Source organism: Tasmannia lanceolata, unplaced genomic scaffold (genome assembly GCF_043159265.1).
Source record: "Tasmannia lanceolata isolate RefF3 unplaced genomic scaffold, GAP_Taslan_0.1 ptg000024l, whole genome shotgun sequence".
In the NCBI taxonomy this organism is placed as follows: domain Eukaryota; kingdom Viridiplantae; phylum Streptophyta; class Magnoliopsida; order Canellales; family Winteraceae; genus Tasmannia; species Tasmannia lanceolata.
The window spans coordinates 1,648,514-1,662,234 of NW_027518701.1; the positions used below are offsets into that span (position 1 = coordinate 1,648,514).

A 13,721-nucleotide genomic window follows, 5' to 3' on the forward strand; every position below is an offset into this window, starting at 1 on the left:
CGAACTACGTCGACTCTGATCCCAGTGAGGCTTGGGTACGTAGGCAGCTTGGATGTCTGATGGCATACCACCCGCGAGTCGGCACCACAACAAATTGTGGTGTTTTGTATATTAATTTTCTTGTAAATACTTAATCAAATCACTTAGGACTTTCCATGAAATTAGAATTCTAGGAGAACCTTCACTTAGATTGAATCCAGACAAATTAATAAATCAAGATACACATTTAGGATTCTCATTGAAATTAGATCATAGGATGCATGTCACTTAGTTCGCACATTAACATAGAGTTGAATGAGCCATTTAAAATAAATTTAAAAGAGTTAGCTTTTGGAATCGAAGACCGATTATCGGGCAGGAATGGTGCATGTGGCGGATAACTCCCCATACCTTCCATTCTCGTAACCAGGTAGCGAGTCTAGATTTCTGGTTAATTTTGGGTCCTAGATCCCACATCTAGGTGGCGACTCTGTCAGTCTCTTTCGTGTGGAATTCGGATTGCCTTAGTGATCCCAAGTTCACATGAAAGACGAATTCAAATCAATAATTAAATGCACACGCCAATCGCGTGGGTACGGGAGACCAAGAGAGAGAGCGTGGCGGCTCGCGCCCCACCCCTCTCGCGGGATCAGGTACCACACGTAGATGTCTTTTGTGGGTCCCTGTGAACATGCCTGGCATAAATTCCAAAATCAACACTCATAAACTCGGTGTTGATCCCACTTGCAAGCCTGAAAAGCAAAAAAGAAGACATTTCGCCCCAGAGAGGTGACAAGCCATCAAAGAGGAAGTGGAGAGGCTCTTGAGGGCCGACTTCATTCAAAAAATCCAGTATCCTAACTGGCTCGCAAACGTTGTCATGGTAAAGAAAGCCAACGGCAAATGGAGAACTTGCATCAACTTCACTGATTTGAACAAGGCCTGCCCGAAAGACAGTTACCCGCTTTCAAAAATCGATCAATTAATCGATGCGACCGCAGGTCATGAGCTACTGAGCTTTATGGACGCCTTTTCCGGGTACAATCATATCAGAATGTACGAATCGGACATACTGAAAACATCCTTCGTTACAGATCAGGGGACGTACTATTATCGCATCATGTCATTCGGTCTAAAAAATGCCGGAGCAACATACCAGAGACTCATAAACAAACTCTTCAGGGACCAGATCGGAAGGAATATGGAGGTTTACGTTGATGACATGTTGGTCAAAAGCAAAAAGGCGTCGGATCACATATCCGACTTGAAGGAGACATTCCAAATTCTAAGAGAACACAATATGAAGCTCAACCCGACCAAGTGCACGTTCGGAGTTACCGCTGGGAAGTTCCTGGTCTTCATTGTAAGCCAAAGGGGAATCGAGGCAAACCCTGAGAAAATCAAGGCGCTGGTTGGACTGAGCCTGCCGACCACAATAAGGAAAGTTCAGCGGCTTTCTGGAATGATGGCCCCGCTAGGACGCTTTGTTTCAAAATCCGCGGAAAGATGCCTCCCATTCTTTAATGCTATTAAGGGGATCAAAACAGCCCCCTGGACACTGGAGTGCCAAGTCGCGTTTGAAGAACTGAAGCAGTACCTAGCTTCCCCACCACTGTTGACCAAGCCCAAGCCGGGAGAAGAGTTAGTATTGTATCTATCCGTGAGCCCCCTGGCGCTAGCAGCAGTGTTGATCCGAGAGGAGCATAACCAACAAAAACCAATCTACTACGTCAGCAAGGTCCTACATGAAGCCAAGACCAGATACCAGCAGGTGGAAAAATTGGCGTATGCCCTTATCATGGCGGCCAAAAAACTAAGGCCGTATTTTCAAGCGCACACAATAAAGGTCCTGACGGATCAGCCACTCCGACAAATCCTTCACAGACCAGACACATCGGGGCGACTTGTAAAGTGGGCCGTGGAACTCAGCGAGTTCGACATCCGATACCTTCCGAGGCTGGCAATAAAAGCCCAAGTACTGCAGACTTTGTCGCGGAGTGCACCATGCCCACATTGGATGCTACGCCAGGAACAGAGACAATCCAACCTCCAGGTGGAGAATTAACTACACTTGGGAGGCAAGTCCGGACAGAGGAAGCTCATCCCGTGGACTTGGAAATGGCGATTGCACCCGAAGAGCAGAATCCATCGCATGAACAACCGCTCTGGAAATTGTATGTGGACGGGTCTTCAAACAAGCTAGGCAATGGCACTAGCCTGATTCTCACCGGACTCGAAGACTTCGTTGTGGATTATGCAGTAAGGTTCAGATTCCGTGCATCTAACAACGAGGCGGAGTAAGAAGCTCTTATTACCAGAATGAACTTAGCAGTACAGACTCATGCCCAGAGGCTCAATGCTTACTCCGATTCTCAGCTGGTCGTCAACCAAGTTCAGGTAACGTACGAAGCCCGCGATGAGCGGATGATCAGGTACCTAGCAAAGGTCTGCCAGCTAGTTGACAAGTTTAAAAACTTTGAGGTCGTCAGGATCCCCAGAACGGAAAATACAAAAGCAGATGTACTTTCCAAACTAGCAGCCTCAGGCTACACCGCTCTCGGGAATATATGCATGGAATTCCTGAAGAATTCCATCATTGAATGCGAGGTTGTCGAAGTAATGCAGGTCGATAATGAGCCATGTTGGATGGACGAAATAATCGACTACCTGCGTGAAGGGAAGCTTCCTGGAGATAAGAAAGAAGCCTGCGAGGTTCTCCCATGATGGTGAGAACCTGTACAAAAGGTCATATAGCCTCCCCTACTTGAAATGCCTCCGGCCCGGCGACGCATCGTACTCTTTACAAGAAACACACGAGGTAATCTGCGGGGAACACTTGGGGGGCAAGGCCCTGGCCATCAAGGTGCTTTTGCGAGGCCTATATTGGCCGACCTTAAGGCAAGACGTGTTGGACCTTGTCAAAAAATACGAGAAGTGTCAGAAGTTCTCTCCCACCATTCATCAACCGGTTGTGCTAATGGCCGCGATCGTCAGTTCACTCACTTTTACAGTATGGGGGATGGACATCCTAAGACCTTTCCCACCAGCCTCCGGAGGACGCGAATTTGTCGTAGTCTCTATAGACTACTTCACCAAGTGGGCGGAGGCTGAACCTCTGGCCAAGATCACGGAGCAAAATATACAGACATTCTTCTGGAAGTCGGTGGTTTGCAGGTTCAGGGTACCTCGCATCCTGATAACAGACAACGACAAGCAGTTTGACAGCCGCAGCTTCAGAAAGTTTTGTTCGGATCTGAAAATCGAGCAGAGGTTCACGTCTATAGCGTACCCCCAAACCAATGGGCAGACAGAAGTCACAAACAGGATTATCCTCCAGGGGATCAAAAAGAGGTTGGATGATAAAGCGGAACGATGGGCAGAGGAGCTGTACCATGTCCTGTGGGCCTACCGAACCACTCTGCGTACAGCAACTGGGGAGCCACCCTTCAACTTGACTTTTGGAACCGAGGCAGTAATCCCAATTGACATCGTGTCCCTTCCCCCCTGGTCAACAACTTCAGTGAGCAGTTAAACGAGGACGGGCCCCGCACGAACTTAGATCTGCTAGAAGAAGTCCGAGAGGAATCCTTCATCAGAGTAGCAGCCTATAAACAGAAAGTGTCTAATTACCACGACGCGAAAATACGCCCAAGAGAACATCGCGTGGGTGATCTAGTCTTGAGAAAGGCGGTTGTATCCCAACCCAGGAGGGTGGGCAAACTCTCCTCGACCTGGGAGGGGCCATACCAAGTAAAAGAAGTCATACGACCAAGAAGTTACAGACTGGAGACACTAGACGAGCACCAGCTCCCCCACACCTGGAATTCAAAAAACCTGAGGAGATACTACCAATAGACTGGAGACACAAGGCGATCACCAGATCCCATTGTAATTCCACCAAAACTTGTAGTAAATGAAAAAGGATACATCTGTTGCAAGCTCTCTATGTGTTTCAGTGCGGGTTAACTGCTTGGTCCACTCCGGTTCATCCTAGTAGGACCGGGAGTCAACTCCTGGTCGGGAACAAATCGTGGCAGAAAACCAACATTCCAAATGAAAATCCAAGTTCTTAAGCTCGGGTTAACTGCTTGGTCCACTCCGGTTCATCCCAGTAAGACCGGGAGTCAACTCTTGGTCGGGAACAAACCGTGGTAGAAAATCAACATCCCAAATGAAAATCCAAGTTCTTAAGCTAGGGTTAACTGCTTGGTCCACTCCGATTCATCCCAGTAAGACCGGGAGACAACTTTTGGTCAGAAACAAACCATGGCAGAAAACCAACATCCCAAATGAAAATCCAAGTTCTTAAGCTTGGGTTAACTGCTTGGTCCACTCCGGTTCATCCCAGTAAGACCGGAAGTCAACTCCTGGTCAGGAACAAACCGTGGCAGAAAACCAACATCCCAAATGAAAATCCAAGTTATTAAGCTCGGGTTAACAGCTTGGTTCACTCCGGTTCATCCCAGTAAGATCGGGAGTCAACTCCTGGTCGGGAACAAACCGGGGCAGAAAACCAACATTCCAAATAAAAATCCAAGTTATTAAGCTTGGGTTAACTGCTTGGTTCACTCTTGTTCATCCTAGTAAGCCCTCTTGGTCGGGAACAAACCGTGGCAGAACCAACATTCTAATAGGATTTAAGTTCTTAAGCTCGGGTTAACTGCTTGGTTCACTCCGGGAGTGAACCAAGTGTGATCAGTTTTGAGCGTATACGATCACAAGCGAAAGCAAAGAAGTCCAGCACTTGTAAGACATTCAGAACATTCTCTATTCATAAAAGCCCAGACGGGCAGATGTACAAAAAATGACCCCCCAAGGGCAGTAACAAAAAGAATTCACCACATGGGTCAAGACAGGCAAAAAGAGAACGAGAAGATCAGGGATCCTCATGACTCGTTCCCCTGAGGGTCATTTGCCTCCGAAACACCCCTGGCTGGAAGGGTGTTCTGCTCGTCCGCCTCCCCGGCCTCCATCTCTGGCATGGTAATGCCTTCTAGGATGACATTTGGGTTAGCCCCCTTGACCTGATCGAGGCAGTCTATGAAACCCAGCTTGTACGACTCAGTGGACAGATTGATGAGCTTGTCTTCCTTCTTCTGAACGGCCTCCCTCTGCCTATTTTGGGCTCTCTCTGCTTGTGGAGGGCGTCAAGAGCCTTCTCCCCTTGGGCGGTCATTTCACTGTTTAGCCTCTTGATCTCCTTGTCCCTCTCATCAATGGACCTTTTCAGCTCCTTGGCTTCCTGCTTCAGCCTACCGTTTTCAGCCTCGGATCGGGTGATTGTTGTGGAGAAGCCCTTGCTCTTCTCGCAGATGTCATTATAGTAACATCCGATCTGTGAATAAAAGGAAAAAGATATGAGCAATAGGACATGCAGCAAACGAACATGAGCAATAGGATTTAAGTTTTCAGCTCCTTGCCTCCTCGGCCGTGCCTGGAGGCTCTTTCAGGACCTTGAGGTTGTCCTCCTTCAGCAAGCCCTTGGTGATTAACTCCCCAGCAACCCAGCTGTCCCCCAAGCCAGTGTTGCTTTTCTGAACGGCCCAGTTGGGGCGGAAAACATTGTCCCCGGGCCGTACAGGAGTAGACGGGACGCCAAGGACAGCGCTCTGCCCGGATCCAGCTCCCCAGCCATAGACGCCGACGATCTTTATAGTTGGCTTACTCCCTTTGGGCGGTGCGTCCTGGACTGGTGCAGGACTGGAAGTTTCGGGAGCCTTCCTTTTCTGGCCCCTGCCAAAGGCATTCTGTCTCACCTTCTCCAGTGCGGATCGCTTCTGCATCTCTGAAATTCAACAGGAACAAAGCCAACGTCAGTAACAATGAAAGAAAAAGAAAGCTTAGGAATAAGGCTAGCCTAAAGCCACCTACGTGCCCGGGTCACAGTACTAATGCCCAGCTCGACCAGGATCTCTTCCCTTGAGAACTCCGAGCAATAGATCAGGCCCTCTCATTGCAGCTCCTCATAGATTTGGGCAAACATGAGCTTATCCTCGCCCTCCAGTAACGGCTTGCGACTCAACACAAGCATGTCAAGGGTGGACCATTTTAAGGGAACCAGCCAGGGCCTAGTAGGCTCGCTGTCCACGACATAGAGGAACCTGTTTTTCCAATTATGTATGGAGGTTGAGATGCCAATGATCATCTTCACCTCAGGACGCTGGCTGATATAGATCCAACCTCCATCCTTATGCCTCTTCAAATGCGTGCACATACGGAACAACGGTACGGGCAAATTTCTTTGGAGGCGACCTCAGACCAGGAACATAAAGCCGACTAGAGTTCTCCATGAGTTCGGCGCAACCTGAGCCGGGGCCAGGCCGTAATATCGGAGAATCTCAGTAAAAAAGAGATGTAAGAGGAACCTAAGTCCAGCCCTTATGGCCTCGTCCTAAACACAGACATCGGTACTGTTGTTACTAGCCCTATCTCCCTTTATTGCCGCTCTCAAACTGAACCGCTCAGGAATGCAATACATATCCCTAATCTCCCCTAGTTTGGACTCATCAAGGATGTTCTCCTTGTAAAGAGCCTGAATATTGTACTCGGGATTGGCGTCCATCCGAGCTTCAGCTACGACCTCTGCAGCCCGCCCCGGAATAAAAGAGGTGGACGCATCGGCCACATAACCCCCATCATCTCGCCTCTGCCCGGTATAGGCTATCTGCTCGGACTAGGATGGTGTTTAAGTCTAAAATCACATCGTCCCCACTATCTATGAGCTCGTCAAGTTCAACTACATCCCCCCTATGGCTAGCCATTGATGGGCCGGGAATCCTGGTCAGATTAGATGAACTTGACCCTGAACTGCTATCAGAAGCGGATTCCCCCGATGACGACCCAGAGCCTGACTCAGAACTAGAGCTACTACTGGACATCAAGAATACAAAAAAAGGGAGACGGAGAAAGCCAAAGACAAATGGAAAAGACGCACTAAAAAGAACCGGTCTGAAGGCACCTAACGCAGCAACGACCACAACCACATGGCTAATCACAGACCCGAGCAGGCGGAGTGGAAGCGAGGCAGAGGGAAAGTAAAAGTGAATGGGTAAGTCACCGCTACTTATAGCCTTGGAGGCATGAGGCGGTTCGCATTCACGAACCAAAGGCGATGTGTCCCTCATTAATGAGGCAGGGTGCACAATGCGAGGCGACGCGTATGAACACGTACAGGGATACGAATAATACATACGTGTATAGTGTATATATGTACTTTGTGTGTATACACGTACAACATGAGTATGAAAAATTGTTCGTCTCTGATTTGGCCGGCCAGGATATGGTGCGTGCACAAAACAACAAAAATCTGGTCGTCCCAAGCCGGCAAGGATATGGTATGTTGTACAAAATGACAAAAATCGGGTCGTCCAAAGCCAGCCAGGATATGGCGCGTTGTACAAAACGACAAAAATCTGGTCGTCCCAAACCGGCCAGGATATAGCGCGTGCAGAAAACGACAAAAATCTGGTCGTCCCAAGCCGGCCAGGATATGGCGTGTTGCACAAAACGACAAAAATCTGGTCATCTCAGGCCGGCCAGGATATGGCGCATGCTCAAAATGACAAAAATCTGGTTGTCCCAGGCCGGCCAGGATATGGCGCGTTGTACAAAACGACAAAAATTTGGTCATCCCAAGTCGTGCAAAATATGGCGCATTGTACAAAACGACAAAAATCTGGTCGTCCCAGGCCGTGTGCAGAGGGCTTGGCTGGTCAGAGAATTTCACTTTCTATTTTTGGTCGTCCCAGGCCAGCCAGAGTTCACTTTCTATTTCTGGTCGTCCCAGGCCGTGCAAAGGGCTTGGCCGGCCAGAGTTCACTTGATATTTCTGGTCGTCCCAGGTCGTGCAGAGGGCTTGGCCGGCCAGAGAATTTCACTTCCTATTTCTAGTCGTCCCAGGCCGTGCAGATTGCTTGGCCGCCCAGAGTTCACTTGATATTTTTGGTCGTCCCAGGCCATGCAGAGGGCTTGGCCGGCCAGAGAATTTCACTCCCTATTTCTGGTCGTCCCAGGCCGTGCAGATTGCTTGGCCGACCAGAGTTCAATTGATGTTTCTGGTCGTCCCAGGCCGTGTAGAGGGCTTGGCCGGCCAGAGAATTTCACTTCCTATTTTTTGTCGTCCCAGGCCGTGCAGAGGGCTTGGCCGGCCAGAGTTTTTCACTCCCTATTCCACTTCGTATTTTTGGTCGCCTCCGATTAGGCAAGACGCAGGAAGCTAGCCGACGTGCTTCATCCCGAACCTCGGCTCACTCAACCGCTCAGGAATGCAATCTCTCATGCTTCCCCAAGTCACTACAATGACTTGGAGAACCGGGGGGCAAATGATGGGATATGGAAAGCCACATCCAACCAGCTGTGGACACGTGGCCCCCGAAGGGCCCACCATGGAGTTGACACGGCCCCAAGGGCAACCTAGTAATCTGCCAATAGCAGGTAAAAACAAGCCCACACATGGGCCGACACTTGTCCCGGGGTAGGTGATCCAACCACCCCAGAGCTCTCACCATAAATAGCCTTCACTCATGCTAAGGTGGGAGATATAGAAAAATTCTTAAGCTATAACTCCAAGCTCTAGCTTTACTCTTCTGCTCATACTGACTTGAGTGTCGAAGGGCCCGTCCGGAGCAACGACTCCAGGTTCGTCTTCTAACCTTGTGCGCTACTGTGCAGGACATTTTTAAGTCAACTTGGACCAAGTAGGTCAGCTCTTTCGTCACTGCCGTATCTGTTACCAATTTTGGGCCTAACACTATGGAAAGGGATGATAATAGAAGATTCTATTCTAGCCTCATTCCTAATTCAATCTAATTGCTTAATATAGCTACGTTACCTCTCTTAACCTACTTGACTAATATACACCAAGACGATCCAACGGTGAATCACAATCCAATCCAACGACTCACATATTCTAACATGCCCTCAAACTTATGTGGATTAAGGCTCCACAAAAAATCGGCCAAACTGATAAATTGAACTGAACCGGGCCTTTTCGGTTTGGTTTGGTTTTTCTCGGCATTGGTTCGGTCACGGTTTAGAATTTTACCGAACCATTCCCATTGATTCAGTTCACGATTTTAGATTTTTAAACCGAAAATTAACCGAACCGAACCAGAAATGGAGGAAAAGACTTATGATTTTGTGTCATTATTAAATCGAAGGTGAGTTATTTCATTTGCAAAGAGAAGAGGGGTGATTTAAACAAGGGAGGTGTGTCTATATCAATTCCTTGTATTCTAAAGTAAAGAATACATTCACCCCTTTCCCTTAGACCACCCCTTAGAAGTATAAAAATAATAGTCATAAATACTTAGAGAGGCTGTCCAAGAGAAGAAAATGGGGGGGGGGGGGGGGGGGGGATATATCATCCCCTTTATAAGGCCCTCGGTGAGGGTTAGAGAGGGAGGGATCTTTTCATTTTTTGTTTCGTGAGAGAGAGAGAGAGAGAGAGAGAGAGAGAGAGAGAGAGAGAGAGAGAGAGAGAGAGAGCGCTTACTTAGAAAGATTGATGGTCTCGTTGCACACCGTTGATGGTCGATTCGAATAGATAAACCTCTTTTTTTTATATAGATAAATGTATTTAACTACTTGATTTGGATTTGTACCGGATAAACCGTGAACCAAACCGAACCGAACCGGTCAAAATCGGTTTGGTTTGGTTCGGTTATACCCCCCATCGGTTTGGTTATGGTTTGGATTTTCTCCAAACCGATGTAATTGGTTCGGTTAAAAAAAAACTCCCTAAACCGAACCGGTCCGAACCGTGTGCAGCCCTAATGTGGATTGAAAAATCGACATACATTTGATTACAATAAAATTTCCAAGGTAAAATTCCCCAATACGAAAATTGAAGTTTTTCACTAGAATCTCCCTAAAATATAGAATGAAATCTTGGATACCATGACAAATTTAGGAGTTTCACTAAACTTGGATAGATTACGAAGAGAATTGATGAATTTAGGAATTTCACATTACTTGCATTATAAATGTAGAATGAAATCAAGATAACTATGGAAAGTGATGATAATAGAAGATTCGATTCTAGCCTAATTTCCAATTCAATTTTATTGCTTAATCTAGCTAGGTTACTTCTCTTAACCAACTTGCCTAATCTACATCAAGACGATCCAACGGTGAACCACAATCTAATCCGACTCACATATTCTAATAATATTTGATCGAACTGCAGCTTCACAAAGGTGAGTTGCTGTTGGATCCAATATCAAAGATGGGATGTGGAGTACGTGTTAGTATGCCATTTCATCATATAATTTCTAGTTTTAAACTATTTTTTTTTGGGAGTAAATAAAGTAGGAAATTTTAGAAATCTGTTTCCTTTCCAAACTTTTCCAAAAAAAAGTCCACTGAGAGATTTGTGCTAAGAGATTTGATTCGTGGGCCCATTGAGAGATTTGATTTGTGCATTTATGATGGGCCCACTAAGGGATTTGATTTGTGAATATTGCTAGGTTGTATGTAGTGGTGTAACTTCGCTGTCTCAGGTTGAGCTTTTGCTAAAAAATGAACTCGAATCAACCCAAACCCTACCCGATTTATAGTTAAAGCTCAACCTGTATTCCAAAAAATCAACTCGAATTGCCCCCCTACTTATATGTTTAGGCCAAGAAAATCAAGTTTTAGTATTAATAATCTATACTTTATAAGAGAAAAGTGTTCCTGCGCAGTTGCTCAGATAGCTTATCTGAGCAGTTGCTTCAAAAACTCATGTGGCCCCACATTTTTTGGGTGATCCAAAGCATTCATTTGGAAGGCCCTTCCATAGATAGAGTGTGTACAAAAAATGAGCCCTTTAGGATCATCCTAACCCTGCCATTTGTGGAGGGAAAAAATGGTCAGAAACAGTATCTGTCCATTTTCCCCTCCACCTTTGATTGGGTTAGGATGATCCTATAGGGAGCTGCTCAGCTATCTGAGCAACTGTGCAGGAACACTATTCTCACTTTATAATTATCCATAGTCATTGTTACATAATATAATTTTTAAGCAGTAAAATTGGATTGTTTCTTGAAAAAAGTGAAACTTACATAAAATATGAAATTCTAAAAAATAGGATTTATACAAAAAATATATGTTAGCTTTGCTAAAGCACAGGGTTTGGGTCTGGGAAAAATAGACATTAAGAAAAAAAAATCTAGGGTTGTTACATTTTAGAAAACAGTAGAAAAATAAATTTGAAAATTAATTCTATGAAATCAAGACTTTGATGATGTAGAACATAATGACATGACTCACATGGTCTTGATCCCATCGCAAATGGACATCCCACCCATAAGATTAAGGACTACAAAAAATCACAGTTAAGCATTTTTATTTTTTTTTATTTTTTTTTGCGGAATCTTATACAAGCCTCGACCAATCAAGGGCCTGGGATCATCCGATTAAGGTTCTTTCAATGGCATTTGGCTGGAATTATAGTTTCTGACCGGAATTATAGTTTCCATTTGGATCAACAGATCTGATCACACAAATTAGGCAAAAGTTGGGCCCAATAAGTGTAATTTAAAAAGGCATAAAAGTGATCTTTCTTCTTAGCTTCTTTTTTTTCATTATAATATATAGAGGAATGCTAGACTCACAGGAGCCCTTGCAAAAAAACAGGAAAATGGCGCCTCCATTGGTCAAAACCAATTTAGGATGAGCAGAAAATCACGTTCATAACTGCCATAAAACAGTTTTCACCAATGAGGGCGCCCTTTCTCTTGTTTTTTGCAAGGGCTCCTGTGAGTCTAGCATTCCTCTAATATATAATGAAACACTATTTTGAAGTCATTCAGAATAAATAAAAAAAAAATGATGAAATCAAAAAATAATTAAAACTTTATTTTTTATGGTTACAAAAAAGCATTGAAACAAGGGTTGATATGCATATAAATTTTGTCTCTGATCGTATAATAATTTTTATACAATTTCCCTTAAAAAATATAAAAAAGGTTGTAATTTCTTATTCCTCAATTTTAATTTTAATTATAGAAATAAGACATTCTAGTGACAATATTTTATTTGGGAAACTCAAATCAAAGATAGGGCTCTTAGCTAAAGAGTGCAACCCTATTTCACTTGCAATGAAATAAATATTACAATCACACTAACCTCTCTCTCTCTCTCTCTCTCTCAAATACCCCAGTAATGCGATTTCCTAACTCTTCAATCTATAGAAGGTCCTAACCATTTATAGATCGGAGGGTTAGGATCAACCTATGGAAATGATTTTTGGGGCAGAACCTATTTAGGCTGTGGCCCATCTAATGAACGGTTTGAATCATCCTATGGTGCTGGCCATACCTTACTTTTTAATAAAGTGAGGAGTGTGATCATCAAAATATGGTAGTGCTGATAACATTTTCCTGTTCAAAACATACTTATAGAGTATGCCATGATCACAAACACAATAGATCCAATCAATACAACATGACAGATATATCTAAATTGATCTATGCAAATAGACTAGAATACAAAGAATAATCAGGAACTTATCTTGATCGGTCATGGGGTGACAAATCAGTGATGAATCTTCTACTACCATTCTCGTCGACCTTATCTCTTACGAGGAAGATCTCCTTTTAGTCAGGTAGATGACATCATAGACCAACCTCATATATTTACAGAATAAACTTCTTAGAGTTCCATAATAGAACTCAAATTAGCTTAATCCAATTAACCAATTACTAATCCTTATGTAGTTGAACTTTTGTCTGCACTAATCATCCATGTCCCAATAAGGATGAGATGCAATGATACGACCCCTTACAAATCACTTTGGTCAATTTGTAACTCTAGTAATTTTACAATCTCATTCATCAATCTAGACCATTGATCTAAGAACAAGGATTTCCTATATAAGATCTTACCACCCAGGGTTAGGGGGCCGTCAATTTAGTGATGATTATGAGCAGGAAATGATAAATGTGCCCCTTTTCATCACATGGGACACCCAATTGCAGTGTACGTGGCAATCAAATCCGTTGAATCCTTCTTACGTGAAGTACATCAGCCCCTCTGTACTCATTGATACACTGGTGGTGGTGCTGCTGCTGGGTGTCCCAAGTGATGAAAAGGGACACCCAGTGGGGAAAATTTATGGGGCATAGCCTCTACCCATGATGGGTGCCAAAAAAATGAAGGGCATATATCATCGAACAAGTGGTTCCCAAAGCACTATCCACCACCCTAGACATAGGATCGGACACCATAAAAGTTTAAAAAGTGGGGTAAAAAAAACCATCAACTGATATTCGCACTACCATGTTTTGATAATGGGCAAACTCGCCTTGTCTTTTATTATTTAACCAGTTGTCAATGGTTATTACAATTCCCAAAAAGCTCACAGAAACTAATTAAAAAGCAATAGCCAGGAGTTCGTCCCATTACCATAACATGGTATTGCCAATATCAATTGCCTAAAAACCCTTAATTCAATCTAATGAAGATGTTATGAGATAGTCTTAGCTTTTATTATTAACCATATGTCAAAGGCTATTAAAATTCCTAAAAAGCTGTTAGCAACCAATTAGACAACAAAAGAGAAGGTGAGTTCGTGCCATTATAAAAAAAATGGTAGTGCCAATATCAGTTGCCTAAAATGGTCATCATCCAATCACATCTTTACACACATTAAGAAATTGTAGACTGAATTTCACTCGATTTTAGGTGAACACATTAGCTTTCATATCTTTATTAAACAATATTACAAAGTTTCATCGTCTAGTTTCCCTCAAAAGACAAAC

At 44.4% G+C, this 13,721-nt stretch overlaps 1 protein-coding gene across 1 annotated transcript; it reads left to right on the forward strand.

The window, feature by feature from the left end:
* Window positions 1–2,298: 2,298 nt before the first annotated feature.
* On the forward strand, window positions 2,299–2,703 carry LOC143857414 (uncharacterized). The gene has a single exon (XM_077367840.1). The coding sequence runs from the start codon at window positions 2,299–2,301 to the stop codon at window positions 2,701–2,703; it is 405 nt and encodes a 134-aa protein (XP_077223955.1).
* Window positions 2,704–13,721: the final 11,018 nt, after the last annotated feature.

What these genes read in the sequence shown, in the direction of transcription:
- LOC143857414 (XM_077367840.1), top strand. Translation starts at nt 2,299, where the DNA reads ATGAACTTAGCAGTACAGACTCATGCCCAGAGGCTCAATGCTTACTCC.